The 26,281-nt window shown below is 44.3% G+C and overlaps 1 protein-coding gene across 4 annotated transcripts in view; it reads left to right on the forward strand.

Moving 5' to 3' along the window:
- ARHGAP22 (Rho GTPase activating protein 22) overlaps positions 1-26,281 on the forward strand; it is a 133,971-nt gene that overhangs the window by 84,386 nt on the left and 23,304 nt on the right. For 2 of the 4 annotated variants that reach the window (XM_014958050.1, XM_014958052.1), the window contains one exon: positions 11,206-11,382. In XM_014958050.1, the coding sequence (XP_014813536.1) occupies positions 11,206-11,382 (177 nt within the window). Of the gene's footprint in view, positions 1-11,205; positions 11,383-21,788; positions 21,989-26,281 lie in introns of those variants that run through there. The other 2 variants (XM_014958051.1, XM_014958053.1) reach the window with 2 other exon arrangements.

Genomic DNA, 26,281 nt, shown 5'->3' on the forward strand with positions numbered 1-26,281 from the left:
AGGAGACTGCTATAATCTGTGCAAACCGTAACAAGAGCATGGACTTGGATCAGAATATCCCTGAGCTCTTCAGTGTAGGTTTACATCAGTAGTACTTCCATCTGCATTGTCTGATCATTAATGTTGGCAAGGGTTTTTTCCAAATTTGCCAACATTTTGCCAAAGGCCTGCAGTGTATTTTCTTTTGCATTTCAATCCCTTTTCTGCATTAATGCAACAAATAGCTTCCTTTTTTGTAAAAACAAAGTCTGCAACTGTCGCGTCCTTAATGATAGTCCATGTATTTGCTGCTGCCAAAACTGTGCCTGTAAAGCTTCAGTCATTTCACTGAAGAAAATAATAATGTTTGCAATTGGCTTGAATTTCTGCAGAAATCTGTATTCAGTCCACAGGGAATCAGAGTCTTTACAGGCTCAGCTAAAAGCTCTGGTGTCCACAGTCTAAGCCGCAGCAACTTGGTTGCTTCACCTCAAGTCTCCTTAGCTCAAAGTCCAGAGCGTTGGCTAAGATAGGAGCTACATTAGTCCTTTAAAGATACAGCATGGGTGTCTTTGGTTTCCTGGTGGACTGGCTGCAGAGGAAAGAAAAAAATAGGTTTATGAGGGGCAAAGAGGAGGAGAAGATAGTTGGAGAGAGACTTATTTAGAAAGCATGAGAACCACTTCAATCCTATTAGTTGGAAGACCTGGAAAATGTGAGCCCAACAGTCCCAGAAGAATGCAGAAGGTGGATATTATCTCTCTGAGATTAAATTGTCAAAGCAAATAGATCAGACTTTGCCATTCTGCTGTTGTGGGAAGACGTTTCTCATCGAGAATAAAAATTTCCCTCAACTCTTCTTTTCAGTGTTAAAGATTTGAAGAAATTTATGAGAATTAGAAAATTGCTTGTGGTTGCATGGTAATGCATAAAAATTATCCAGTCATTTTCATTTAGATATTTCAAAGGATGAAGTCTCGTCATCTTTGGTCAGGAAGGAATTTCCTCCCTTATAATAGAGTGTAAACATAACCACAGTTGGAATATATAATTTGATACATTCCTCAGAAGTGTTGAGCACTTGCTGCTTTGGAGAACCACATGGAACCCTGGGCTTTGTTTTGCATAGACGTGTCACTATTTTCTGAGTCTTTCAGAAATTCTTCAAATTCTATCTTCAAATTCATAATAGTCTTTTTTTAGATGTGTCTCCTGGAATGTGCCCTACGGGGGCAGGCACATGGCTCCTGCCAGTGAATTGCCTGAAATGACCTTCCTGTGAGTGTGGGGCTTCTGCCGGCCTGAGAAAAAATTCATTTCATTTCCTTTCTATCCAGAGCAGAGGACAGTGAAAGGAGCAGGAGTTCAGCAGAGCCCTGGCAGTTCCGTGCTCCACCAAGGTTAAGGACTAGGCTCATTGTAATTTATGAAAGACGCTGAGGAAAGTCTGCAAGGGTTGGTTTTCTGGAGTAAGGGAGACTAAGGGAGAGCAGCCTGATGATTTTCTGTAGAACATGCTGGGGGAAAAGCTATGCAACCTTTTCTTTCTCACCCTTGTCATCCCCACTTGCTGTTACCACCACAGGTGGGATTTTGTTGCAGGGTTAAAGGGCTACGATCCTCTTTTGTGAGGGGAAGAAATGGCTTTTCTTCTTTTTTTCCTTCTCCCCCTTCTTGCAGGGGATCTGTAGAAAGACAGAAGTTGTTGGTTTTGTCAAAAAGCTGAACAGCTTGTTGTCTTTTTTGTCACTTCATGAGGTGAGGGGCTCCCTAAGAGCTGGTGACGCGTTGGACAGATTTCAAAGAAGGGGTTTGTGAGCTCTTGAGCTCAAGTTCATGCAACTGGAAGAAGCTGAACCACAACTTGGCTCCCAACACCTTCCCATTCTTTTCCAGTAGGAACTTTCTTTTTCCAGTGAGAAGCTGGTGCCAAGGTGGCAGATACCTCTTGCCTGGCAGTGTTAGGGTCAGCAGAGGCAACGCTACACCCTAAATTTGTTGCTTTGTCAGCAAATATTGCTATAAGACCATGTCATTGCACACCGAGAGCTTCACTTAAGCTCCTGCTGCCTCTGTTACGATCTAGGTTTTTAAGTGAACATATTTGGTTTGCACAAGAATCCCCAATCAGGAAATATTATTTGAGTTGAGTCACAGAGGTTTAATTGAGCAAACTGTTACTTACTTGACAGTCTAACCCCTGAGGCATCGTTGGACATAATTAGAGTACCGGTACTCTTGGAGTCACACTGGGGATGAAGCGCAGGAGTCGCAGCAGAGCCGACGTGGTGTCACACAGCTCTGAGCAATTGCTGGCGTCGTAGTTGTTCCTCATGTTAATTATTGTCCATCAATTCCTTTTTGGTGTGGTTCTGCTGGCTTCCTAAACCAGCTGTGACCTTGTTGGAGGCGTTTCATCTCTTGCTACTAGCTAATAGGAGCTGATACAAACCCCAAAGCAATAACAGCACAGCTTGTTTATAGGGCTACTATAGAATTATAGAATCATAGAAGGGTTTGAGTTGGAAGGGGCCTTAAAGATCATCCAGTTCCAACCCCCTGCCCTGGGCAGGGTACTAAACCAGCTGTGACTTTGTTGGAGAAGTTTCATCTCTTGCTACTAGCTAATAGGAGCTGATACAAACCCCAAAGCAATAACAACACAGCTTGTTTATAGGGCTACTATAGAATTATAGAATCATAGAAGGGTTTGAGTTGGAAGGGGCCTTAAAGATCATCCAGTTCCAACCCCCTGCCCTGGGCAGGGACACCTCCCACCAGACCAGGTTGCTCCAAGCCCCATCCAGCCTGGCCTTGAACCCCTCCAGGGATGGGGCAGCCACAGCTTCTCTGGGCAACCTGGGCCAGGCTCTCACCACCCTCACAGGAAAGGCATGTTATGCCTGGGCTCATCTCAGCCCTAAATATTGGGCTGCTGCAGTAGAAATGACCTTCCCACAGTTGGGAATTCACCTGAGCTGAGTTAATGTGGCCACAGCGAGCAGCACATCCCAGGCACAATACCAGTTTCCTCTCTGAAATTTCGAATTATCGAAAACAAGGAGGCATGAGAGCATTGGAATAAAATTACAATAAATATGTTTTTAATGTCAGAAACATAACAATCTCACAGCTCAGACTAAAGCAGATTAAACACATAAAACCCCCCTAATAAATAGTTTAAGTAGACTTAAAGATTTCAAAGCATCAAGCAAATGAAAGCAGGTTTTATAAGCAGGGGCTCAAGGTGGCATCTGTGCCAAGGCTACTTGCTCCTCCTTTACGTGTACTTCAAATTCTTTCTCCCTTCCTCTTTTCTTACATCATATTTTCTGTTTGCCATGGCTCCTGGAGTGTGGCACCACTTACCAGCATGTGGCCTACCTGGAATATGGGTTTATTATTTATTGTTTATTTTCAAGTGACCGGTAGCATTAACCACTTTAATTAATTGGTAAGTCTAAAGTAATATGGGTCACATACATATCAGGAAAGGCATCTCCAGGCAGGAGTGAGAAAGCACCAAGTTGGCTTGACCTGATACAATTTTGATGTCTAAAAGACCACAGATTAAATCAAATCTTCATTTCTTTCATACACTTAATTCTAACGAGTGAAATAGAGCACTAGCCTTAGGTTTTTAAGGGTTTTGTGTAGTCCATGTACCAGTACAGAGAAGCTGTGATGCCTCTGTTCATGTTAAGTCTTGTCAGAATTTTTGCATAAGAAACCACAGTTCTGAGGTCTAATCTCTTTGTTGGTGCTTTTTTAAAGCAGTTTAATGGTGTTTGAAACCACAGAAGGGAGGGGAGGGAGAACAGATCACAGGGCCTTTGGGTGAGGATGAGTTTATAGGTGGTAGTGGCTCTAGAGTGCCCGCCTTTGCTTTACTCGCTGGCATAAGGCCTAGGATCTGAGATCTAAAAATCATGTAGGGACTCATTAAAAGTCTGCAAGGACTTTTAAGTGAAAATTTGATGATCCGCTTGTAGCTATCAATAAACCTGGTGGATTGAAAAGTGTTTAAGGAAATTAGGCATTTATATTTGACTGAAAAGTCAATGAGATTTTAGTGCACACTTGTAAATCCTGCCCTAAGAAAATTTGACCATGTCAATTTATGAGTTGAACTTACTCTGTAAAATAAAAGGTATTTAAAATTTAACTTTCCTCATTGACGCAACGAAATGAAAGCTGAATGTTAGAATCCCCTCAAACTCATCCCAAACTCTGGAAATAAAACATCCTTCAACTGTAAAGTTATATATATTTTTTGGAAAAATTGCCATTGTGTTGTCCATTGGAACTGAGACACAATAAATTTATTTTGATTCAAAGTTGGGGTTTTTTATTTGTATTCTGTATGATACTAAATCCCCAAACTTTTTTTTTTTCCTAATTTTATAAGCTTTTTGAGGTGTGGTCATGAGTTTACTCTCAACTTCCAAATTTACTTCCAACTTGGATATGCCATATATAGATAGATGGGTGGGTGGGTATGGATATATAGATAGATGCAAATACAAAAGTCACAGCAAGCAAACATCAGTGTTTATTGCTCTATTCTTCCCAGGTCATACCCTTGTAGATCCTGTCAGTTTTCCTTATTTTTATCTGTCACTCCTTGACTATTTCAAGTTTTTCTTACTGCTTTTGCTGTCCTCGAGTAGCCTAAATGGAGCTTTCAACATTAGTTTTGTATTCACAGCAAGTTTTCCTTCTGTTAAAGGGTCACCCAGAAAAAAATAGCAGAAAAGCAAGAGAGTTGTTACTGATTGTAGCATATCTAAACTGCTGATGGCAGGTTAACCCCAGATTCAGGTGTGATGGACGTGGTCTGCCTCTGGTGTTCAGGTTCTTGGACCGTGCTGCAGGATAGTGTTAGCCAGAACCAAAGGCAATGATTGAAAAAATTGAATTAGGTTTCAAACGACTGTTCTGAGCACTCTTAAGGACTGTTTTCTCACTCACTAAGATTTCTTTTGTCTCTTTTCCTAACCCAAGGATCAAGACTGGTGTGTGTTTGTGTTTGTTCGTGGGGTTTTTTTCTTTTCCCCCCTACTGTGCAAAGAAATATTCCCCCTAATAGAGCTACCCTTAATCTTGACAGAGTTCATCTACCTCATTTTTCACCTTCCTTCGTTATCGGGGAGATCTTAGAGCCCCAGATCTGATCCTCGCCGTTAAGACAATCATAAAGAGCAGGTCAGGGAAGATGAATCATCGCGGTTGTTCTTTTCAGCTGCGGGTGCTAGTTTTTGTCCATTTGTCAAGATCTTTGTTGCTGCTTGTCTGCAATCAAAGGCTTCTTGTCCCTACTTGCTTCAGTACCGAGGGCGAACCTCTCAGCCAGACCTCGCGTTACCCACCAGCCGCCCCCTTCATAATTCAGCCTTGAACTTGCCATTTGCCTCCCCACAGGCTGCAGCAGCACGTACGTGGCCAACGAGAAGTTTCCCTCTGACTGAAAATACCTCTCTGCTATCCACACCAAAGGAATCCAAACATGTAAATATACACACGTACACAAGCATTTGTAGCTGCGTAAATCTTCAGCAAAGTTGCTCTAATGACAGTACGCCAGCGCACCAGTAAGCAGGGTGATGTAAGAAAGGGGTGAAAGGCAAACGAGATGGGAGGTGGAAGGAAGGGAAATCGTCTGAACAATGACAGAAACTGCCAACTTCAGCAGAACCTTGAGAAGAGAATGTTTCTTCTTCTAAATGCAACGAGGCAGGAACATCTCCTACCAAGAAGTCCAGTCCTGTTCCCCCTAAACTTCTGTTTCCATACAGACAAAGGGGATCTAAGGCTCCGCTCCACAAATGTTGACCTTAAGAAGGTCAAGCTTGTGTGAACAAAGCTTAAGGCAAACAAAAAATTTTAATGTTCCTCGCTGGAAACAGCTTATAAAAGGAGAGATGCAGCTGAATGTCTGTTATAGGTCCTCTGAACAGGAACACGGGGCAGAACAGGTAAATAGAGCATAATGGCAGCCTGATGCTTTGCACTTCCCAGTGAACACGTACCAGACTGAGAATGGTCAAAAAAGGAAGAATTTTTGAAATGCGGATGGTGATTCCTGCTGCTGGTGCAGTGCTCCATCTGACCTTCAGCCAGTCACCGAGCCCCAGTCTTTTGGTGTTTAACCTTCCCAGTTGTGGGCCATGGAGGAGAGCTGAAAGGAGGGCTGTGATGAAGGATCAGGAGGTGGCGTGTCCAGTCTTGAAGTTGTTTGGTTTCTGTACCCCTGGGAATGAGGCCAGTAGTGATGCCAACTTGCTGTAGAGAACCCAGTGCATCTTGTCCAACACATACTGGGAATCTGCAGCAGGGTCCACTCCCTGGTCACTGGTTAATACTGAAGCAGATGGACTCTTCATCCCTGAAGCTCAGCCCTCTGTTTCTGCCACATCCACTGAGGTGCTCGCACTCTGTTTGCGTTTGCACAGTTTTGTTTTCCCTCAGGTCCAGAGATGAAAGTAGCTTTGAGCAGAAGGACCAGAATGTCCGCCTGTGGCAATCCTGAGCTATGCAGAGTTGAGTCCCTGAGGGCTGGTCTTGTTTGTATGGGAGATGGGTTAAAGATGAGTGAGAAGTTCTGTTGAAGGGAATGGAAAGCCCTTGTCTGTGTTTAAAATCGTTAGTAGAACATTCCTCCCTATCACGATGCTGTGTGGCCAGAGCCCTGTTGGGTTCAGACAGTAGAAGCAGCACTTGTGAGTCAGGGTTGGAGTCTAAAGGCAGCCGTAGTGAGGGATGGAGCTCCCTGAGCGCCAGGGGAGAGGTTTGAATCCAAATTTCATATTGCTGTGAGAGGCAAAAATTCCATATCTCAGTGTTTCTAGGCAGAAAGGCTTAAAATTATTTTCCTAAAACAATTCCTAAAGACTAAGGTGTTTGAATTGATACCACGTTTGTGTTGCCAACTCAAATCCAAAGAAGATCCTGATTTGGGTCCAAGCCCAGAAAGGAAAGCATTTGTGAATTTTGGACAAAATTCTGGACTTCTGAAGAAGGTGTATGTGGCATTGGTTCCTTGGTTTTGGTTTGTCGGTTTTTTGTGGTTTTTTGTTGTTTTTTTTTTAAGAAGACTTAAGTGTTTGAATTTAGCTGTTTCTCATTCATGTGACTACTAAAACCCAAAACCTGTTGAAGGTTACAACAACACAGAGAGACGTGTCTGAACCCTGCCCTTTAGGCTTGTTGCCTCAAGGATGTAGTGAAAGGAGCCAGCCATGTGTGGAAAGGAACATGATTAAAATGCTATTTAAAAAAATAATAACAGTTTATAGGTGGGTCTGCACGCTCTGCCACCGCGTAGTCATGTCATGCAAACATGTGAGGCTTTCTCTGAGAAGCAATGCTGAAGTGTATTCGTGTTTCCAAGCTTGTCTCCATGCGTGGAGTTGTCTTCATTTACTTAAACTTGTGTGACCAGTCACTACTGACTCTCCCACAGGCAGCTCGTAGGGTCATGGCCTTGCTCCTATTTAAAGTTTCAGTGGGGCAAGCCAACCACGGAGGAGTTTTCTGTAGTTTTTGGCAGAGTCTCAGACCGAGTGTGTACAGGAATCTCTTTTTTCCCAGCCCATTTTTACTTTTTACAGCCTCAAATAGAAGTATAAATGGGTTTTTTTTTCCCTACATGCTTGTGTGAAAAAGGCCCGTGAAGGTTTAGAAGGCAGCTGGTGGGTCCAAAGTAAGGTCTTAGGGGAAGGAGAGTTGTAGTCAGGTCCCTGTGGTACAGTGGTTCAGTGGGAAGATGCTGAGACACCACTTCTGCAGAAGTCTAGTAAGAAGTCGTCTTCTTCCTTCTCTGCTTATTATCCTTTTTATGGCAATCTTTGTATGGGTTAGTTCAGCTGTTCTGACTACATTTGCACTCTGTAATTAATTCTAAGCTAAGATTCTGGTCTCTTCTTGTCCTTCATGGCAGGGGTAGGCAAGATCTCAGCTCAGTCCTCTTAAATTTAAGAACAGGATCTGTGTTTCATCTGAGCTTAGTTTGCTGGTGGTGTGACCCATGGAGTACATGTTTTTTTGAGACCGTGTCATTCCTTTGAAGAGCTGGCTTGAGCAAAATTCCATATCTCAGTGTTTCTAGGCAGAAAGGCTTAAAATTATTTTCCTAAAACAATTCCTAAAGACTAAGGTGTTTGAATTGATACCACGTTTGTGTTGCCAACTCAAATCCAAAGAAGATCCTGATTTGGGTCCAAGCCCAGAAAGGAAAGCATTTGTGAATTTTGGACAAAATTCTGGACTTCTGAAGAAGGTGTATGTGGCATTGGTTCCTTGTTGGTTTTGGTTTGTTGTTTTTTTGTGGGTTTTTTTTTAAGAAGACTTAAATGTTTGAATTTAGCTGTTTCTCATTCATGTGGTTTTGGTTTGTCGGTTTTTTGTGGTTTTTTGTTGTTTTTTTTTTAAGAAGACTTAAGTGTTTGAATTTAGCTGTTTCTCATTCATGTGACTACTAAAACCCAAAACCTGTTGAAGGTTACAACAACACAGAGAGACGTGTCTGAACCCTGCCCTTTAGGCTTGTTGCCTCAAGGATGTAGTGAAAGGAGCCAGCCGTGTGTGGAAAGGAACATGATTAAAATGCTATTTAAAAAAATAATAACAGTTTATAGGTGGGTCTGCACGCTCTGCCACCGCGTAGTCATGTCATGCAAACATGTGAGGCTTTCTCTGAGAAGCAATGCTGAAGTGTATTCGTGTTTCCAAGCTTGTCTCCATGCGTGGAGTTGTCTTCATTTACTTAAACTTGTGTGACCAGTCACTACTGACTCTCCCACAGGCAGCTCGTAGGGTCATGGCCTTGCTCCTATTTAAAGTTTCAGTGGGGCAAGCCAACCACGGAGGAGTTTTCTGTAGTTTTTGGCAGAGTCTCAGACCGAGTGTGTACAGGAATCTCTTTTTTCCCAGCCCATTTTTACTTTTTACAGCCTCAAATAGAAGTATAAATGGGTTTTTTTTTCCCTACATGCTTGTGTGAAAAAGGCCCGTGAAGGTTTAGAAGGCAGCTGGTGGGTCCAAAGTAAGGTCTTAGGGGAAGGAGAGTTGTAGTCAGGTCCCTGTGGTACAGTGGTTCAGTGGGAAGATGCTGAGACACCACTTCTGCAGAAGTCTAGTAAGAAGTCGTCTTCTTCCTTCTCTGCTTATTATCCTTTTTATGGCAATCTTTGTATGGGTTAGTTCAGCTGTTCTGACTACATTTGCACTCTGTAATTAATTCTAAGCTAAGATTCTGGTCTCTTCTTGTCCTTCATGGCAGGGGTAGGCAAGATCTCAGCTCAGTCCTCTTAAATTTAAGAACAGGATCTGTGTTTCATCTGAGCTTAGTTTGCTGGTGGTGTGACCCATGGAGTACATGTTTTTTTGAGACCGTGTCATTCCTTTGAAGAGCTGGCTTGAGCCAGATCCTGAACCCCTGTTTCCAATGCGTGCTGAGGGCTGTGAAAGGCCTCTTTCTTGCTGTCATATCTCCTGTGAGATATTTGGTTGTGGAAGGGCATGGCAATAGTTCTGCCAGGTAACATATGAGAATTAGACCTGGTGACCTCTGCTTTCACCATGAGGTTGAGTAAGTAGGTAAAAGAATTAGGCTGTGAATTCCACAGGCTGTAATTTCCTGCTCTGATGGTTCTGTAGGCAAGTGATGAAGGCTGTCCTCCTCATGGTGGAGTATGATGGAGCATTGATCCGTTCAGATGCCTGCACCTAAGCCTTGAGCTAGGGAGCTCTTCTGCTTGTGTATCTTAAGGAATATGAATCATCCAGTAAATTTGAACTGGGAGACTGTCTGAGAGGATGCTATGAGGAAAGAAGCAAAATTTGGATAAATGTGGGGGAAAAGCATCATCATGGCTTTTGTTTCCTAAGCTGTGTGCCTACTCCCAGGTGGCTGTTGTCTCTCTTCTTTGCTGAAGGACTTCCTCAGTTCCCCAGTTCGGTGAATTGCTTCTCAGAGAGCCACAAAATGCTCCCCAACACATCTCATTTTGTGCCTTTTTCTTTGCAAATCAGTGTATGATCTCTGAGCGCGTTTCAGCCAGGAAACAACTAATAGCAAGAAAAAACACTTCCTTGGCTTGCAGGCAGCTCCCGGCTTGCTCCTTTCCCCAGATTAGCGAGGATTTAGGAGGCATAACTCTGTGTACGCTAAATCAGTTCTGCAGAAACCACCACATGCCATCGTCCTGCTCTTATCTCTGAGTGCCATGGACAGAAGGGCAGCTTTTTCTTGCTGGTGGGTACTGAAAGCCACGTAAGCGTGGAAATGACAGTGACACAACGACAAGATGTTATCTCCGTAGCAAAGCCAAAGGCAGTTTCCATGGTGATGGAGAAGCTGCCAGTGATGCAGCTGCTGTGCTGGACGGGATCAGTAGCTTTTTTGTACAGAGGCTGCTCCAATAAAGCTTTTCTGTGTTTAGGTGGCCCTCAGGTTGTATCCAGCTCCGGAACATAAAATGAGGGGGAGAGGGGGTGATTTAAACTGGCTTAAGTGGGTGCTGACCTAAAAAAAAAGGGAAAAGATGCATAAAAATGTAAGTCTTGAAGTATCCATAGGTGAGAGATGGATATGACAGCTTGAGTGCATTTGGTATTCTCTGCATTTGATATTGTGGTCAGTCCTGTCCTGAGATATCGCATGCCAAAGTTTAATAGCTCCTAAAGTTCTTATTTTAAGTGAGAGCATCAGATTCATATCCCTGAGTCTTAACTCCTCTTTAAAACATTTCTTGTGAATTGGGTGCAAAATCAAAATGGTTCTTGTTTTTTCTTCTATTGAGGCTAGAAATTGACAGGGACTTGAGGAGAGCGAATGATCTTGTGACTTCTGCATCTCAAGCACTGAAACGTCTTGCTGTTCACTTGAGTGTTATTACCTTTTGCATAATAATCTCTCAGTGTCTCAGCGGGGGCACGGGGAATTAATTTTGCACTCTTCCTGCAGGGTCCTACAGCCTCTGCCTTCACTTGGCTTATTGCTGGGACACCAGGTACATCGCCAGGTTCCCACACTGGAAACATCCATTTTGCACTTCTGCTTTGATCTTACACCAACTTTGTGGGTGCTGCAGTGCATGAGTAGGAATTATGTGTAAAACTGTTCAATTAAAATAATCTTTTGACCATTTTGACCCAGACTTTTGGTAGTTTCAATCACTGGTTACTGAACTAGATGCTAAAAGAGATTTGTATTCTGTCTTTCAGGTGGTGCGGGGGACCGGGAAAAGATGCCTGTCAATCATGAGACTTTCCTGCTCATGGCTAATTCCCAGAATGAAATGGAAGATTGGGTGAAAGCCATCCGACGGGTTATATGGGCTCCATTTGGTGGAGGTATTGCAAATAGCTCACATGCACATAAATTAAAACATTTGCCTCAAGGTAAAACATATTCTTGTGATACTAGGATATGTGTAGCACTGTAAAATCACTGAGATGCCTTGATAAGCTCTTGATTGTCTGAAGTGTTTTGCAGAAGGGGATTGGGTTGATTTTTTTTTGCCAAGGGATGGAAAGGAATGGGATGGAAGGGCACATCCAGACTATAACTGACTCTCAGTCAGAAATGGGTGGTGATGATAAGCATATCCCTATTGTCAATACTCAGTTTTTTACAACTACTTATGAACTATTCTGTGGAACTTTCTTATCCTTGTGAACATGAAGGAGTAAGTCCAGTTATCTCAATTTTCTACCGTCTTTAAGCTCCATACAGCCAGATGCAGCAAAGCTTTTCCTATAGCTCATGGAAGGCCCAGTTGAGAAGACAAAGCTTCCATTGGCTTCAGTGGGGTGTAACCTGAGGAAGAACAGGGTCAGGCTGAGTGAACACCTGTAAGTGTAGTTCCTGTAGTTAAAATGAACAAAAAGTCCATGCTCTCCATGTTGATATTATACAACAGTCTTCAAATTCTCAAGTCAGTAGATTAGATAGGAGGTGTTTTTGTGGTTTAGTGTAGAACAAGGGCTCACAGATGTTTTCTTCTGGGTTCACTGTTGGTGACAGCAGCTTCTGGCCTGGTACTGGGCTCTCTGTGCTTTGAAGTGATTGTGTGCTCCTGATGGAGTTCATGCAAATACTGGTATCATCCACAGATAGTGGTATCGACCACTTTTGAGAGGTACAGATAAAAAAGGGCCAGATAAGGGTTAGGTAATACAATTACTTTTGCTGAAATGAAGTTACTAGTTTTCCTGGATCTAGGCAGGGACAAAAGTGACCTTGATGCAATTTGAGGGAGGCTCAAATACCACAAGGTCACTAAGAAGACCCAGTGTTTGTTAGGAACTTTTATCTTCATGGTTTGTTTTCTTTTTGTGCTTTTTTTTTTTTTTAATGACTCTTACAGTTTTGAGTCTCTATGTAGCAGCGTTTGGTTTGTCTGGATGAGATACAATCTGTATGGGTGATGTAATTTTTTCCTAGGTCCTTCTTTCACTTAGCAGAAAGGGTGTGTGTACAAAAGGTACCTGATTCTGAGAGGTTGCACGCGATGCTGTTGTGCTGGAGGCAGATCAAGACCTTTTCACTAGAAGAAACTCATCTACCATGATTTCTCCTTAAACATGAGTGTGTGTTTGTTTTGCTTTCCTTCTGAAGTTCAGTCCACAGGGAAGGGTCTTTTAGACTCTGAGTTCAATGCAGGTCCCTGCAGTTCCTCCAACGCAAGTCTCAGAATCTCTGTGGCTGTTTGTAGTGGACTTTATATCGCATGTTCTACAGCTTTGCTATGTTGCATCAAATGAATACAGTAAATAAAAATGAGACACTTAGTCATGACAAATGATATATGTTCCAGCAACAACCTCCTCCTTCAGGGCATGATGTCTTCCTTAGGGCACTGCTGGTATCAGTGCAAACTTGGCTTCTTTTCTCTTAGTGTTCATGTTTTGTCGGTCTCTTGGAATAATTCCAGAGCAATCATCCTTTTTTAAGAATTAAAATAATAAGTAGTTAAAAACTCTAAGATTTTAAAAACAAAAGCATAAGGATGGCATAAAAATAGGAATGGATTTCTTTCTTCTTTTTTTTTTTAATATTTCTTTATATGAGGAAGTTTTGTCCTAATCAATCCACTCTTTTCCTGTACCTCTAAACTTCTCTGCAAAGCTACTGGATAACATCATCTGTTTTCTTTAAATGAGGTATATATTCTTACTCTTACATTTGATACCAGGCTTTATGAGATGTCAAAAAAACATAGGACATAGGACAGTAAACACAGCCCTGTCTGTCTTTTAATTGAATAATTTGAACTCGCTTTGCTACCACCACTAATTTGAGAGCCAAGTCTTATCTATCGACACTTTTTAATATACGAAGCTAAAGGGACTGGGGGGGAGGAATTAAAAAGCAGGCTTCATTATTAATATGTAAATATCCAGCTCTGGAGAAGGGTGATATGGTGTAGAAATGAATTATGCCAAGATAAAAGAGGAGGCTTAGCCACACTTTAATCTTTGTTGATGTATTGAAGAAACATAAATCAAAAAGGTTGAGGGTATCTTCTTACGTGTTGATGCGGGCACATGAACTATGTTTAAAGGTGAGCAGCAAAGACTTCTTAAAATAAAACAGAAAACTCCCCAAAGCTGCTGAGGATCCCAAATTATTAATAGGAGACATATTCAGGCTTAAAAGCCATATGGAATGTGTGCTTTGAAATACACTTCAAATGTGGCCTTAAAATAAAATCCTAGAGTTCCTAAGTCTTTTGAAGAAGAACTGTCTTGTTTATGGGGAAAATAATTTCTAAGAAGTTTCCCCAAGTTTCAGCCTCCTGAATTCTTGAGTCTGGTCCATCTCATTTGGAGCAGAACTTTCTGTAAACTGAGATTTGAGAGTACTCTGAAAGTTTTGATTACGTCTTTAAGAATAAAGTTTGTCACAGTGGCTTGATAAAAGTGAGTTTTGGAGCACATTCTGACAGAGGGTGATTAAAGCTCTTCCCTATGATCCTTCTTACCTCCATGATGAACACATTTTGCTCAGAGTTTACACCCCTAAGAGTTTATCTGGAGAGTCCCTCTGTGCCCTCCAGTCGTGCTGTTCTGCACATGGAGCTCTTGGAGCAGTGGCATAGCCCTAAATGCAAAGGGTTGGTAGCCAAAGACCTGGGTGAGCGAGTGGCCTCAGAGGGTGGATGCACTGGAAGCGTTTGGTGTGGTGGTGTGGAGAGGACCTCATTCCTCATTCTGTGCGAGTGCCATGATGGGGCTGTGCTTCTAGTCTGAAGAAATACAGCTGCTTTAAGGAAATCCCTTTCTGTCTGCTCACCTCTCAGTGGGAGTGCCGCCTTCGGTTTTTGTCTTGCAGCAGATGTGAAACATAATGTGTTTAGGACTGAATTTTGGGCCATGAGGCACAAAAGCTGAGTTTTTTGGTGCCTGAGTTGAAAGCCAAGTGGCTCAGCACACCGGCACTGCATGGGGACAGGGTCATCCTGTGTTAATCTTGTGTTATGTTTGTGTTTGTTCTCTTCTGTTTACATATTCTCTCTTGCCACAAGCAGTTCCTTGCTCCTCTGCCAGAAATGCATGTCACAGCCCCTTTCTTTCTCAATTACTTTGTCCTAATTTCTCCTCCTCCTCATCCCAAGCTTTCATCAGTTCCTTGTGATGGACGGGAGGTGAAGTGGTTGGAAGGGACGTGCTTCCCTCAGGGAAACACGGAGAGTTTTACTCTCTGGCAAAGTAATTATGTTGCCAGAGCTCTGCAAGTGGTTTCTCTGTCCAAGAGGAATAGTCACTTTTTAACTGGTGGACTCTGAAGAAGCGTCCACTGAGGAAGTCACTTTACTGTCGTTAATTCCAGTCCACTTATCCATGTAGATAATCTGTGATGTATGGATTCTTTCTTTTTCTGCCAGCAAAACAGTGCAGAGGGTGTTTTTGCTGGCAATCAGGGCCCTGCACAGACCGTGTCTTGTATTAGGGGAGAGCTGCAAACGAGGGGACAAGTCTCTGAGGTGTCATTTCATACCTGGCTGAATGTCACTGTGGGGAATGGAAGAATAGGCCTACACAGGCCTAATTAAGGATAACACGTAACAGTTTTAGATGAATAATTGTCTTTCAGCTAACATGTGCGTGATAACAAAACATGACTGTTTTGAAGGATCAGATATTGCTGTTAAATGCATGTCCACCAGGATGTGAGACTGCTTAGGAGCCAGAATATGATGTTAAGTCTTTGGGAGTCTTGGGGTTTAATTTCTCCACCTGTAAGATGGGGATTTTCCAGTAAGAGCATCATGAGCCTAGAATCATGTCAATCAATTTGAGATGCTAAGATACCCCAGTAATGAAAAGGTGGGAGCTGGCTTCTGTTATCTGTCCAGGATGAAGACAGAGAGGAGGTTTCTGCTCCCTGTCTTGCTAGAGGGACTCCCCCAGCATGAAAGTCTCAAGTGGGGTTCCTGGCTGGGCCAAGAGGAGCCCCTTCATGAGGTGGCGGGATGGGCTTCCCTTGTGCAGGCTCCCCAGGTGTGTGGGGAGAGGTGTGAGGTGTTTGTGGTGCCTGATGTGGGCCCTTATCTCTGCACAGAGACAGCTGGCGCCTGACGCAGCTTATCAGTGTTTGCTCTTCAGTGTTGTCTCACGCTGGGAGATGGGACCAACCAAGGGAAGAGGAAGAGAAGGATGATGGGGGTTAGGAGTTCAGATATCTGCCCAGGTTCAAGGGATGCACGAATCATCTGTGAGGAGGTGCTGGTTAACCTTAGCCCAGACTGCAGTATCACAGACAGACAGGGGGTATTTTTGTGGTAATCTGAGACACAGAGTAGATCTAAAGTAAGTTGGGAGTAGATCTTGCCACTGAAACTGCTTACAACAAAGTTTTAAGATTTATTTTTGAGGTCTGATTATTTTTTTCTAACTTACCTCCATCTGGGGCTATATCTGGGGCTTCTATTACTGCTTTATGACCAGCATATTTTACCCTCATGATGCAGCCTTGAAGTAGGGAAGGGCTATTGTCCTCATTTGTTGTAAAGGAGGAATCTGAGGTATTGAGCAATCAGGTAACTTGCCTGGAGTCACAATGACTGTCTGCAGAAGAGCCACTCTCAAGACATTGTTGAGCAAGGTAAATAGAAGGATCACAACACTGGACCTCAGGAAAGCAGACTTTGGCTTCTCAGGGATACTCTTGGAAGAATCCCATGGGATGTGGTCCTAGACAGGAGAAGGGTCCAGGGCAGCTCGTTGATTTTCAAGGTTTATTTCCTTCCAGTTCAAGAACAGTCCTCCTCAATGTGCAGGAAACCAAACAGAAGTGGCAGGAGGCCTGCATGGATGAACAAAGAGCTCCTGACAAAACACAAACCTAAAAAGGAAGCATAAAAGAAGTGGAAGCAGTAACAGGTGACCTAAGGAGAATATAGAAAAACTGTCTGAACGTGTAGGAATGGACTTAGCAAAGCTAAAGCCCACCTGGAGTTGAATCTGGTGGGGGCTGTGAAGAGCAGTCCAGCTTTAGATAAAATACGGTGGGGCTTGTATTTGCTGCAATAACAGATAGTTTTCCTCTTCTCATCATCCAGTAAGTGCCAAGGAGAGGTGATGGTGGCCATGTGTTTGTTATGTTGGTGGTGGCTGCTGCCTGTAGCACACAGTCTGAGCAGTACTGCCTCCGACACCGGGTTTCTTGGTGAGACCATTCCTGCAATCCTTAGATTCATGCTACATGTCTGAAAGCTGACAGTCTTTAAAACACTGGTGGTTCTTGCTGCACGTCCTGGCAGTGTATGATTAATGGGACAAACATGTTCCTGTGGTGTTTCTCAGCTTGCAGGCAAGTATTTTAATTTCTCTGTATTAGTCCTTTGATGAATGTTATGAGGATCTGTGCTTACTGAAGGGGAATGGTAGCCTGCTCCTTGCAAGTTGCAATTTTAACCATTTAGGAGCTGAGAACAAAGAAATTCACCCCATCTCTCTCTTCCTGTTTCCTTTCTAAAGGTTATCCTTCTACCCCCCACAGTTGCTCCTTTTTTGTTCTCCTCCATCATCACATAATACGTCTTGCAATTTCACCATCCTGCCTTCTGAGTTGCAGGTCAGGGAAGGGAACATTCAGCCCTTAACTTCTAGAAGTGTTCCTGAAGGGCTAGCAGATTTACTGAAATGTTTTATACATTTTATAAATTAGGTCTAAATGCCATCCCCTCCCCAAGCACAGCCAGTCAGGTTCAGCTGTTGCTAGAACTGAGACCATGACCTTCTGCTTCAGTGGTGAAGGCAGAAATTAGGCTTTATATTGACTGAGGATTTTAGTTGGATAGTGGAGGATAAAGGTAAATGCGTGGGAATTAGCCAACACATTTCCAGCATTGATTGAATTCAAGGAAGCAACAAAGTGAAACCATACACAGTTTACCTGGTAGTGAGTTTTACAGCTGTGGTTACATATTGACAGAGGTATTTATGATGGAGTTGGATTTGGATAAGCACCCATGTGTGCAATGTTGATCCTGTCTGCTTCTCGGTGACTGCGCTTATCAGCCTCTCAGGCTTGGGATATGGGGAGGCTTGAGGTCATAGGATTGTTCAGTTTTATGAATGGATAAAAAAGGGGCTGGTCTTCTAAATTTTTGTTGTGAATCTCGATCACAGGCCCTGTCAGACTCCAGGTGCCTGGTTTCCTTTGTACTAGAGAAAAGGATCAGCACCAGGTTTCAGACTCCGTGCTACTTGCATTTGAACCCTCAGCTGGAATTCTCATCCTTCTCTAGCAATGAGACTCTGGTGGCAACAATTATACTACATCATAACTATTTTTTACTTACTAACACCAAGAATTTTTGTAAAACTTTTCTGTGCAGAGCGTCAACATGCAGCACACTTGAAAGAGGAGATCTGCTGGTCAGATGCTTTGTACAGACGTAGCTCCGGTCGAGCCTATGGAAGCTGTCTGCTAAATGTGGACAGGATTGTGCAAGAGTCAGTAAATAAAAATTTCTGTAAAAGATGTTCTTATGTTGTGGGGAGACAGAAGTTCTCCAGGGCACATTTGTCCAGATCACTGCTTGCTAAAAGGCATTTTTTTGTTGCTTTCAATGTTTTGTTCTTCTAAATGCTTCTTGCCTTTGTTTAGAGAGAAGTAGACCAGTAGACACAAGGGTTTGGCTGTGGATGCAGAATGCTGTGGTTAAGTGATGCTTAGGTCTGTTAATCATCGGTTCTCTGTAAGCAAACAGTTATAATGTCAATTTAGAGCATAAACTGGTCAGAGTCCACAGCAGGGTAATTTACAATGCTACTCAGGCAGTTCCTCTACTGACAAGTTTTAGGAGATGGGAAGACACCTCACACAGGTTAGGCGGAATCTGCCGTGATAGAAGAATAGCTATTTGTTAACCTTTTAACCCAGGGTGAACTGGTTTATCTGTCAGTAAGCAGGAGCCTGTTTATTCTCAAAAGATTTAGTTTTTCCTGGTAAAGGTTGAGACCTTGGCGAGGGGGAGCTGGGGAGGGGTGTGGAGACATAATTTTGTTCAGAGAAGGATTTGTCCGAAGTGTTTGGAGAGGGAGGGGACTGGAAGGGACATTTTCTGTACAGGGGACATACTGTTGAAGTCTTTCTTGCTGCGTTCAGCCCTGTGATTGCTCCCCTGTAGCCCTTTCACTGGCTTTCAACAGATACAGGGAGATGTTCAAGTGCCCACGTTTGCCTGGGTTATGTGTCTGTACGAGGCTCAACTCACCTAAAAATAGGGGAACTTCAGCTCTGATTCTAACTTTGATACTAGGCCCTTTCTGTACAAATAGATGAAGCAATTTCCTAGATCTGAGCTCCCTCAGACAGGTCTGCTTGAGAATACCTGTACATGAGCTAATATTCTGTGTAAGCCAGTGTCTAAAAATACCCACACCCCATGGGCACTCGCTAGAGCTGTGCACGCCAACAAGTTTGCTCACAATCAGAGACGAGGGGGAGTATTTTCTGAGTTCACGTGGGTTCACCATTCCTGTCTGTTGCAACCAGATTCAAGACTGAATTTGACCCGAGTTAGATGCCAAGCCTGAGACATGCCTGGATTTTCCGGGGTTGTGTGAGCTGTAGTGAACTTCCCAGCCAGGCTGGTGGTGACACGTCCAGGCAGGATGCTTTCTCCCTGCTCCAGTACCTGCAGCAGAACAACTGCAGTGGTGCTAGTTCATGAGAGCATTGCTAGGGCTCTCTCCATACAATGCACCAGAAAAAAAAACACCTCTCCAGCTCCCCAGCAGCAAGATCATGTGAGATTTATTTGGGAAACACTTTTAGAAACCTATATTATTCTTTACAAAAATAAGAGCTGCCCAGTGGTAAACTTCTCTACAGCTAAAGAAATTCACAGCGATGGAGAAAGAGGGAGTTCAGTCTCCATTCCCTCTTCACTCTTTGGCACACATGTATGGGGACATCTCCAGGTTAAAATTGTGCTGGTAATTGATATGCAACGTGGCCAGCTCTCTGGATTTCATTGCTATTCTCAGAGTGTCAAGTGCCCTTCTGGAGTCAGCAGCCCCTGCGATTCATTGATTATGTGTGAATCTTGGATTTCGTTTTTGAGAAATGTGGTTAACAGACAAAGTGTGACCTGGAAATTCAAAACACAGAAGACAAATTAAATATATATATATATATGTACACATAAGGTGTTTTTTATTCCATTCTCATCATACTCTGTGGTCAAAGTGATTTTTAACACAACCTTTTAAAGGGATTGAGAATTGGTTTATAGAAGGAGAGAGGTGAGAACTGGTGAGTGTGTAGATGCGCAGCACAATGTTTCATTCTTCTCCCAGGACAACTGTAGCTGCAGAGTCACCATGTGCAGGGGACACCACTGAAGAATCTGCCATTTTATGCTTTAGTTGTGACGTTTGTGTGAGCAAGTGTGCTCCTTCTGCTTTTTTCTCTCACCAGGGAGCTGTGCTTGCTCTTTCTTTGGAGAGGAGTTTACATCGTCTTTGTCATCTCTTACACAACTCATGGTTTTATAAGCCATGCTGAAGTCTGATCATGCTTTGAGTCATGCTGTGTCCTTGGCCACAGAGAGGCTGTGAAAATCACAGGTTAATTACACTTTCTGTATAGCAACATCCATGTTAAACAGTGTCACTTTCTATTTCACTTGGTACCTCCTTGTTCCTGTGTTTTGAGGGACGGAAAACAGAAATGGAGAAGTGAATGGAAGAATCAAAGTCTGCATTTTCTATCTCCTGGACTCCCATCCCAAACACCGAGTCCCAGGCTCCGTAATGTTATTAGCAGACATGACACATTTTGAGGTATTCTTCCAGGGAATAGTGCCAGAAATCCTGATGGTGTCTCAGCTGTTCAGAAGAGGATTGGTCCTGCCACCAGTTTGAGCTGTGGAGAGGCTCTCCCTGACCTGCAGCCTCAAGAGAAGATAAGATAATAAAAGGGTGAAGAACTCCCAGGATTTCATTGGTACCTTTTGGTTAAGGATCTCTGTCACTTTCCAAATATTTTTAGTGGGGTTTAAACACTGTCTAGTGTATTGTCTGGGCTTCTGGTGTCTAGTTGTGCAATACGAGGTACACCTTACTACCTTGCCATTCAAGAATGGGAGGTTTTGATTCTGCTACTGCCTTCACCTGTGGTCAGAGAGAGTCATTTCCTCAGGAGCTTTTGATCAAAACGAAAATGTAGAGACAGAATGTGATCTCAAGCTTCCTGAGTCATGGGACAACACTGTCTCTGTGCCTGAAATCTCAGAGCTTGGCTACTGGGTCAGTATCTTCTTGGACATGGGTGTTCAAACGGAGCCACAGTGTAGCAAGGAAAGTAGTGGACCATTAAGTTCAGGTGAGTGTGGTCTATGGAGTGACCACAGATGTGATATTTTAATAACAGAAGCAGACGAGCAGCTGCAGATGGGGATAAAACTTTTCCTGCAGAGGGAGATGAACCAAATTTGATGAAGTTCCCCGGGAGTTTGGTGCAAAGGTTTTATAGTGACTGCTGCAGATCTGCAGTCACATAAGTGCATTTTTAAACAGGACAGAGGGCTGACCCTCTGCGCAGGGAGTGTGATTAGTGTTTTTCTTAACTACAGGCTTCTTACCTTGGGAGCAGGAGCCAAAGGGGCGAATTTTTTCCTGCAAGTCAGTCCTAGAAATTGATTCACATGGAAGGAGCTGGTGGTTCCTTCCCCTACCAGTTATTCAGCTGAGCTGTTACTCATCTGCAGGCACCTTCTCTGCAAAGGGCTGAGGGAGAGGCTGTAAGCACAAAAAAGCCACACAGCTCGAAGACTGTAGCTTTTCCTCAGCTGTGTAAAACTTCCCAACATGTCCCAGAGCTGTGGAGATGCTCTTGGAGTACATTAAGGCTAAGTTTGGGGGGATCCTGCCCCCCAAAAGGAGGTTTCTGGTGCTTTAGGAGCAGACGGGAGGCCAGACCAGGTTGCCTGCAGCAGGACTAACGTTGCCTGTATCAGGAAGGGATCCAGAGCGTGGCATGCAGACAGCAACTGTTGCTCAGCTTTTCCAGCTATCTAGAATAGATCTGACAAGCAATTAGAGCATGAATATATTACAGAGCCGATGGGGGATGCCTTTGTTAAAACTTGTGACCCATACTTAGCTGCTGTTTACATTGGCGGCAGCTTCCAGGGTGGGCAAGACCCTACCTGCCTGTCTCCCTCCTCTCTCCTTCCCCGTGCGGAGGGAGCCGGGGAGCTCTGCAGCTCATTGGATATTTCAAATGCTTTCTGCACAAGTCATAATTAATGCCGAGCTGCGGAGCTGAGACCAGATGTGCTGCCGAGATTATCTCCCAGGGCAGATCGGCTGCTCTCCGCTCCGTAGCGCTGGGTGAATGGAAAGCTGCCAGTGCTGGGACTCAGAATGTGTCTGATGCCTGAAGTCAGGACTTTCTTTCTCTGCCGCTCCTGCTGTCTGACACTGCCTGGTTTCTGCCTGAAGCTCAGCGCCTGTCATGTAGCGGAGTGCTGCACAAGAACGAGAGGTAGGAGATGATTTTACAGAGTTTAGATTTGGTACGGTTTTCTTTTCCTAGAGGAAAAAGCAAATATTTGAGCTTAGCCTCAGACAGAAGCTAAGAATCTAAGAAAGGAGCTGGCTTTACAAAGCAGGGAAGAGTGAGGAGGACTCAGTCTATGGCCAAAAAAAACTACCAGATGCCAAGCTAGCATTTAAAGATAGTTCTGGGGAGGTGTGTTTCTGTTTGCTTTTACATAGAATACTTAAATGGATGTATGTGGATGAGAGCAGTCGGCTCCTAGTGTACGAAGGCTGGTCTTTGTGGGGAAGGGGGTCAGAAGACACCAAGTCCTCCCACAGACCCATTTGTGTGACCTTGGGCAAGTTACTTCATCGTGTTCTCCTGGTTCCTAATTATCTGTCGCTTCCTTTCCTTTCCCCCATTCTCACATGCTTTGTCTGGCCGTGCTGTTTAGTTGTTAGGGACTATCTTTTCTTAGGCATGTACAGCTCCTACCGTGGAACTCTTTATTTCAGTGGCTGCTGCAGTAATTCAGTAATTCCCATAGTGTGTGCTTGGGTGGGCCAGGGGAGGGGAAACAAGAGTTATAGGTTTGTGTGTGTTTTGTGCTGTGGAAGCAGATGCATTTCTGAATGTCTGCCCGTGGTTTTTTCTCAGTGCTTTCATGTGTGAGAGGGACAGATAACTGGGAGCCTAAGCATGGATGTGGGAAGGTAAAAGCAGAGGCTTACCTGTGCAGGTGAGCACGTACACAATCCTTACATCCACAAGCTGCCTGTCTGTGAGGCACCACATGCATGCGCGGGTGTACGTAGTGCTGTACGGCAGCATCCAGGTGTGTGCCTCATTATCTTCCCACACATCTTCCAACGTGTGTGTACTGAGCTGGACGCACAGCTGATGTAGGTGTGTCTGCACTTTTCCCACTTTAAGCATGTACAGAGTCCTCGGTCCTCCCCGTAAAGAAAATGGACTGACTTTATTATCTCTGTCTTGAGTTTATTTTGGTTGAAATCAGAGCTCTGATGAGGAAAAATGAAGCGGAGAGCATATATTTTCCTGCCCACTGCATGTCTGGACAGCATAGCTGAATGTATAGGCTTTGTATGCCTGGAGCTGGTGGGTGAGCTATTCAGGCCAGGACAGAGAGCCCGTCTGTGTCTTACTCAGTGCATCATTCCTGGCTCGCTTTTTCCACATCGAGCCACCTAAATCTTTAAAGAACAGAGGCGACTTGTTGGAGTAGAAGAAAGAAATTCTGTAGCTCTGCTAGCCCATTTTTTTTAGTATCTCTTGAATCTTTGTGAGATTAAAGATGTGGTCCCAGGCAGGCTGGGTTTTTTTTTCTCCTTTAAAACCAAACAAAAGGGCCTAGCTATAGATAAGGGTACGACAAGGAAAGTTAACTCTTGGGTTGCTAGTAGCTTTTTGGCTTTATTTCCAGCCTAACTCTGTCTGGGAGTGTGACTGGATGGCACTGGTTCCCCTTCTTCTGAATGAAAAGAAAGACTTTAATGTCTTCCAGCAGGATCATCAAATGGAGTGAAGTGCTGCCAAGTTCAGTCTGAGCTACAGGCCCCGGTGATTAAAAACAGGCTTGTGCCTTGAGGAGCCGGCGGATGCGGCTGCGTGTGACTGGCTCCACATTAGCTTTTCCTTGTGAGGCAGGGGCAGTCCCTGACCATCCCAGCTTTCATATCCTGGTAGTTTCAGTACAAGCCTTCCTGACGCCGAGCTGAGGTGAGATGAGCTTTACAGAACTAGTAGGACATCACCTTCTCAGTCTGTCCTCTTTGGCCCTGGGAGGCTGAGGTAGGTGCATCTCCTGTGTCTCTTGCCAGTGTAGCTGTGAGTGTCCCAGCAGCAATTTTCCTGAGGCTAAACTTCATCGAGGTCCCCCCAGCAGGTGCCCAGATGGAAGATTTCCGTGAGCCCAGAACTGTCAGCAGCTCCAACTTGCCTTTGACAGTCTCTTTCCAGCCACACTCTCAAGATAGCTCTCAGCTTGCTCCTTCTCTGAACCCTAACACTAATTTCCTTTTCTAAGCCATGGACGAGCTTGGCAGCCACTGCACAGATGAACGAGTTCTCCAAGGCCAACTTTCCAGCCCCACCATGACTGCAGTTCTCTGCTTTCCCTCCCTAAACCCCAACCCTAATGCTCTTACTGCCAAAAGACTTGGCCTGGGAGCAACCTTTCTTCTGAGCAGTGGCTGGGGGCCCTTGTGTATGGCTCAGCAAAAAAAAAATCAGGGCTGGGATAGAGAGAAAGAAAAATCATAGAGTTGCAGTGTGCTTGGGGCTGCAAAGGGACAGCTGCAGTTACCAACGGACTTGGCTTTGGTGAAATATTTTGTCCGTGCAATTCTTGGTGACCTTTTCTAGTGCTTCCCTGGAAAATCAGGGTTCGGGGTTGAGGGAAAGAGAAAACATAGGTCTGTGGTTGGATTTGGGCTGGAGTGGGGCTGCCAGACCAAGGTGGGAGGCAGCCAAGAGAGCTGGGCTGGGAGAAGTCTTTCACCCTGGCAATGGTTTCAGGGTCTTTTCTTCCCCTCCATAAAAAATGGCCTGTGAGGGCTGCATGATCTCACCTGCACAGCACTTTGGCACACACTGTCACATGAGAAGAAACCCACCCTTTTGCCAGCTCCCTGCACTCATCAGATGACAGGTACATCAGCTTCATCCTCAGTCATGTCAGTCTTGGTCTTGTGAGTGGTTTTTCTTGTTACCTGTTTGAAATGGTGTGAAGGGAGAAGAGTGGTATTGCAGTAGAAGAATATTACAATGCCTTTGTTTCCTCCAAAGATCACTGTTTCCATCCAGGAGAAAAAGGTCTTTCCAACCTCCATACCTGAGAAGGAGGAAGGACAAGGTCCCCTGGATCTGGTTCTGCAGCAGATACCCATAGTAATGGTAATACTGAGAGTGTGAAAGGTCCATCTGCTGCTCCTTCAGAACTTCAGAGCAGGTTACCCTTCTATCTCAGCGTCACATTCCTTAACCTCTGTCTCAGGGGTCTCTGGCTGTAGTCACTGCAGGATTGATTGTTCCTATGGAAAGCTACTGCTGTTGTGATCCGGGTTGACTGGGATGGCAAAGAATGATGTTTCCTGAGAGGTATGAGAGCATGTTCCTAAGCACAGAGTGGCCAAGGCTGGGGAAAAGCAGGCAAAGCTTCACACTGAGAGTGGAGATTCTGCATGAGGTTATTCTGTGTGTTCTTGTATGTGTGTGTGTCTGACACTGCCTTTGTCCTGGCTCTGAGTTAGGTCTAGAACACCAGAATGTGACCTTCTGGAAAAACATTCTTTCTCTGCTCTGCACCTGGGGAATTTCCCAGAGCCTTCCCTAGACAGGCCCTCTAGGAAACAGGGCTGTGATTCAACAAGTGGAGAGCTGAGAAAACAGGGCTACTATCCTGTGATTGCCCTGATGCCTACCACACCCTGACCTCCCTAAACCTGGATGTGTTGCATCTAGAAGAATGGATCATTTCAAGGAAATAGATGGATCCGGTGGGAGGGAGCCTGGCTCAGAGGTTGGTGGTCAGATGGAGTTTTTTTCTCTAAGGTGCACAGCCTGGGGTCTGACCCACTCTTGCTGTAATTAATGCTGAAGGACCTTGCTTTGTGTTGGCCCGTGGCCCAGAATCAAACATTCAGCTCAGAGGAAGAGGGAGAAGTGGTTACTGGCAGAATAGATGAGGGAGGTTAGACAGGACACAGGGGCTTGCAGCTCATTACCTGGATCATTCCTGTGTGTATTTACTGTGATATGCAAATGTTGAGCAGAGTCAGCAGGGAGCTGAGATGAACAGGCCATGGAGACTTTGCTTTTTCAGCTGTGATCCGGATTCAGAAGTTACCTGAGAAACTGGGCTGAAAAGGTTGTTCTTTCATGGCTGCCCAGCCTCTGTAAGTGCCCTGGAAACCCTTGGACAATGCTGAGCCCCACACACCGTGATGGGTTCTGCTGTGCCCCATCATGACAGCAGGGATTACAGGAGGAGATTACAAAGCAACCTGTGCAAAAGCAGGAAGAGATTTCCTGTCCTAGAACTTGACTTCAGAGACACCCCTCTCTGTGAAAATTCAGACAGACTTGCAATGAGAACTAGTAAAACCTTTACTCTGCAAGAAAACCAATATTTACAGTGATAGAGATAAGTCACTCCCATGCTCCAGGGCATGCCCTCCTGCCAGGATAAGGAGGGAATTTCCTTGGAGACTCTTCATGGCCCTCCAGCTCTGATACTGTAATGCAGTTGTGTAGGCTGGAGTGCAAGGAAGGTTT

Source organism: Calidris pugnax, unplaced genomic scaffold (assembly GCF_001431845.1).
Source record: "Calidris pugnax isolate Ruff unplaced genomic scaffold, ASM143184v1 scaffold352, whole genome shotgun sequence".
Classification (NCBI taxonomy): Eukaryota; Metazoa; Chordata; class Aves; order Charadriiformes; family Scolopacidae; genus Calidris; species Calidris pugnax.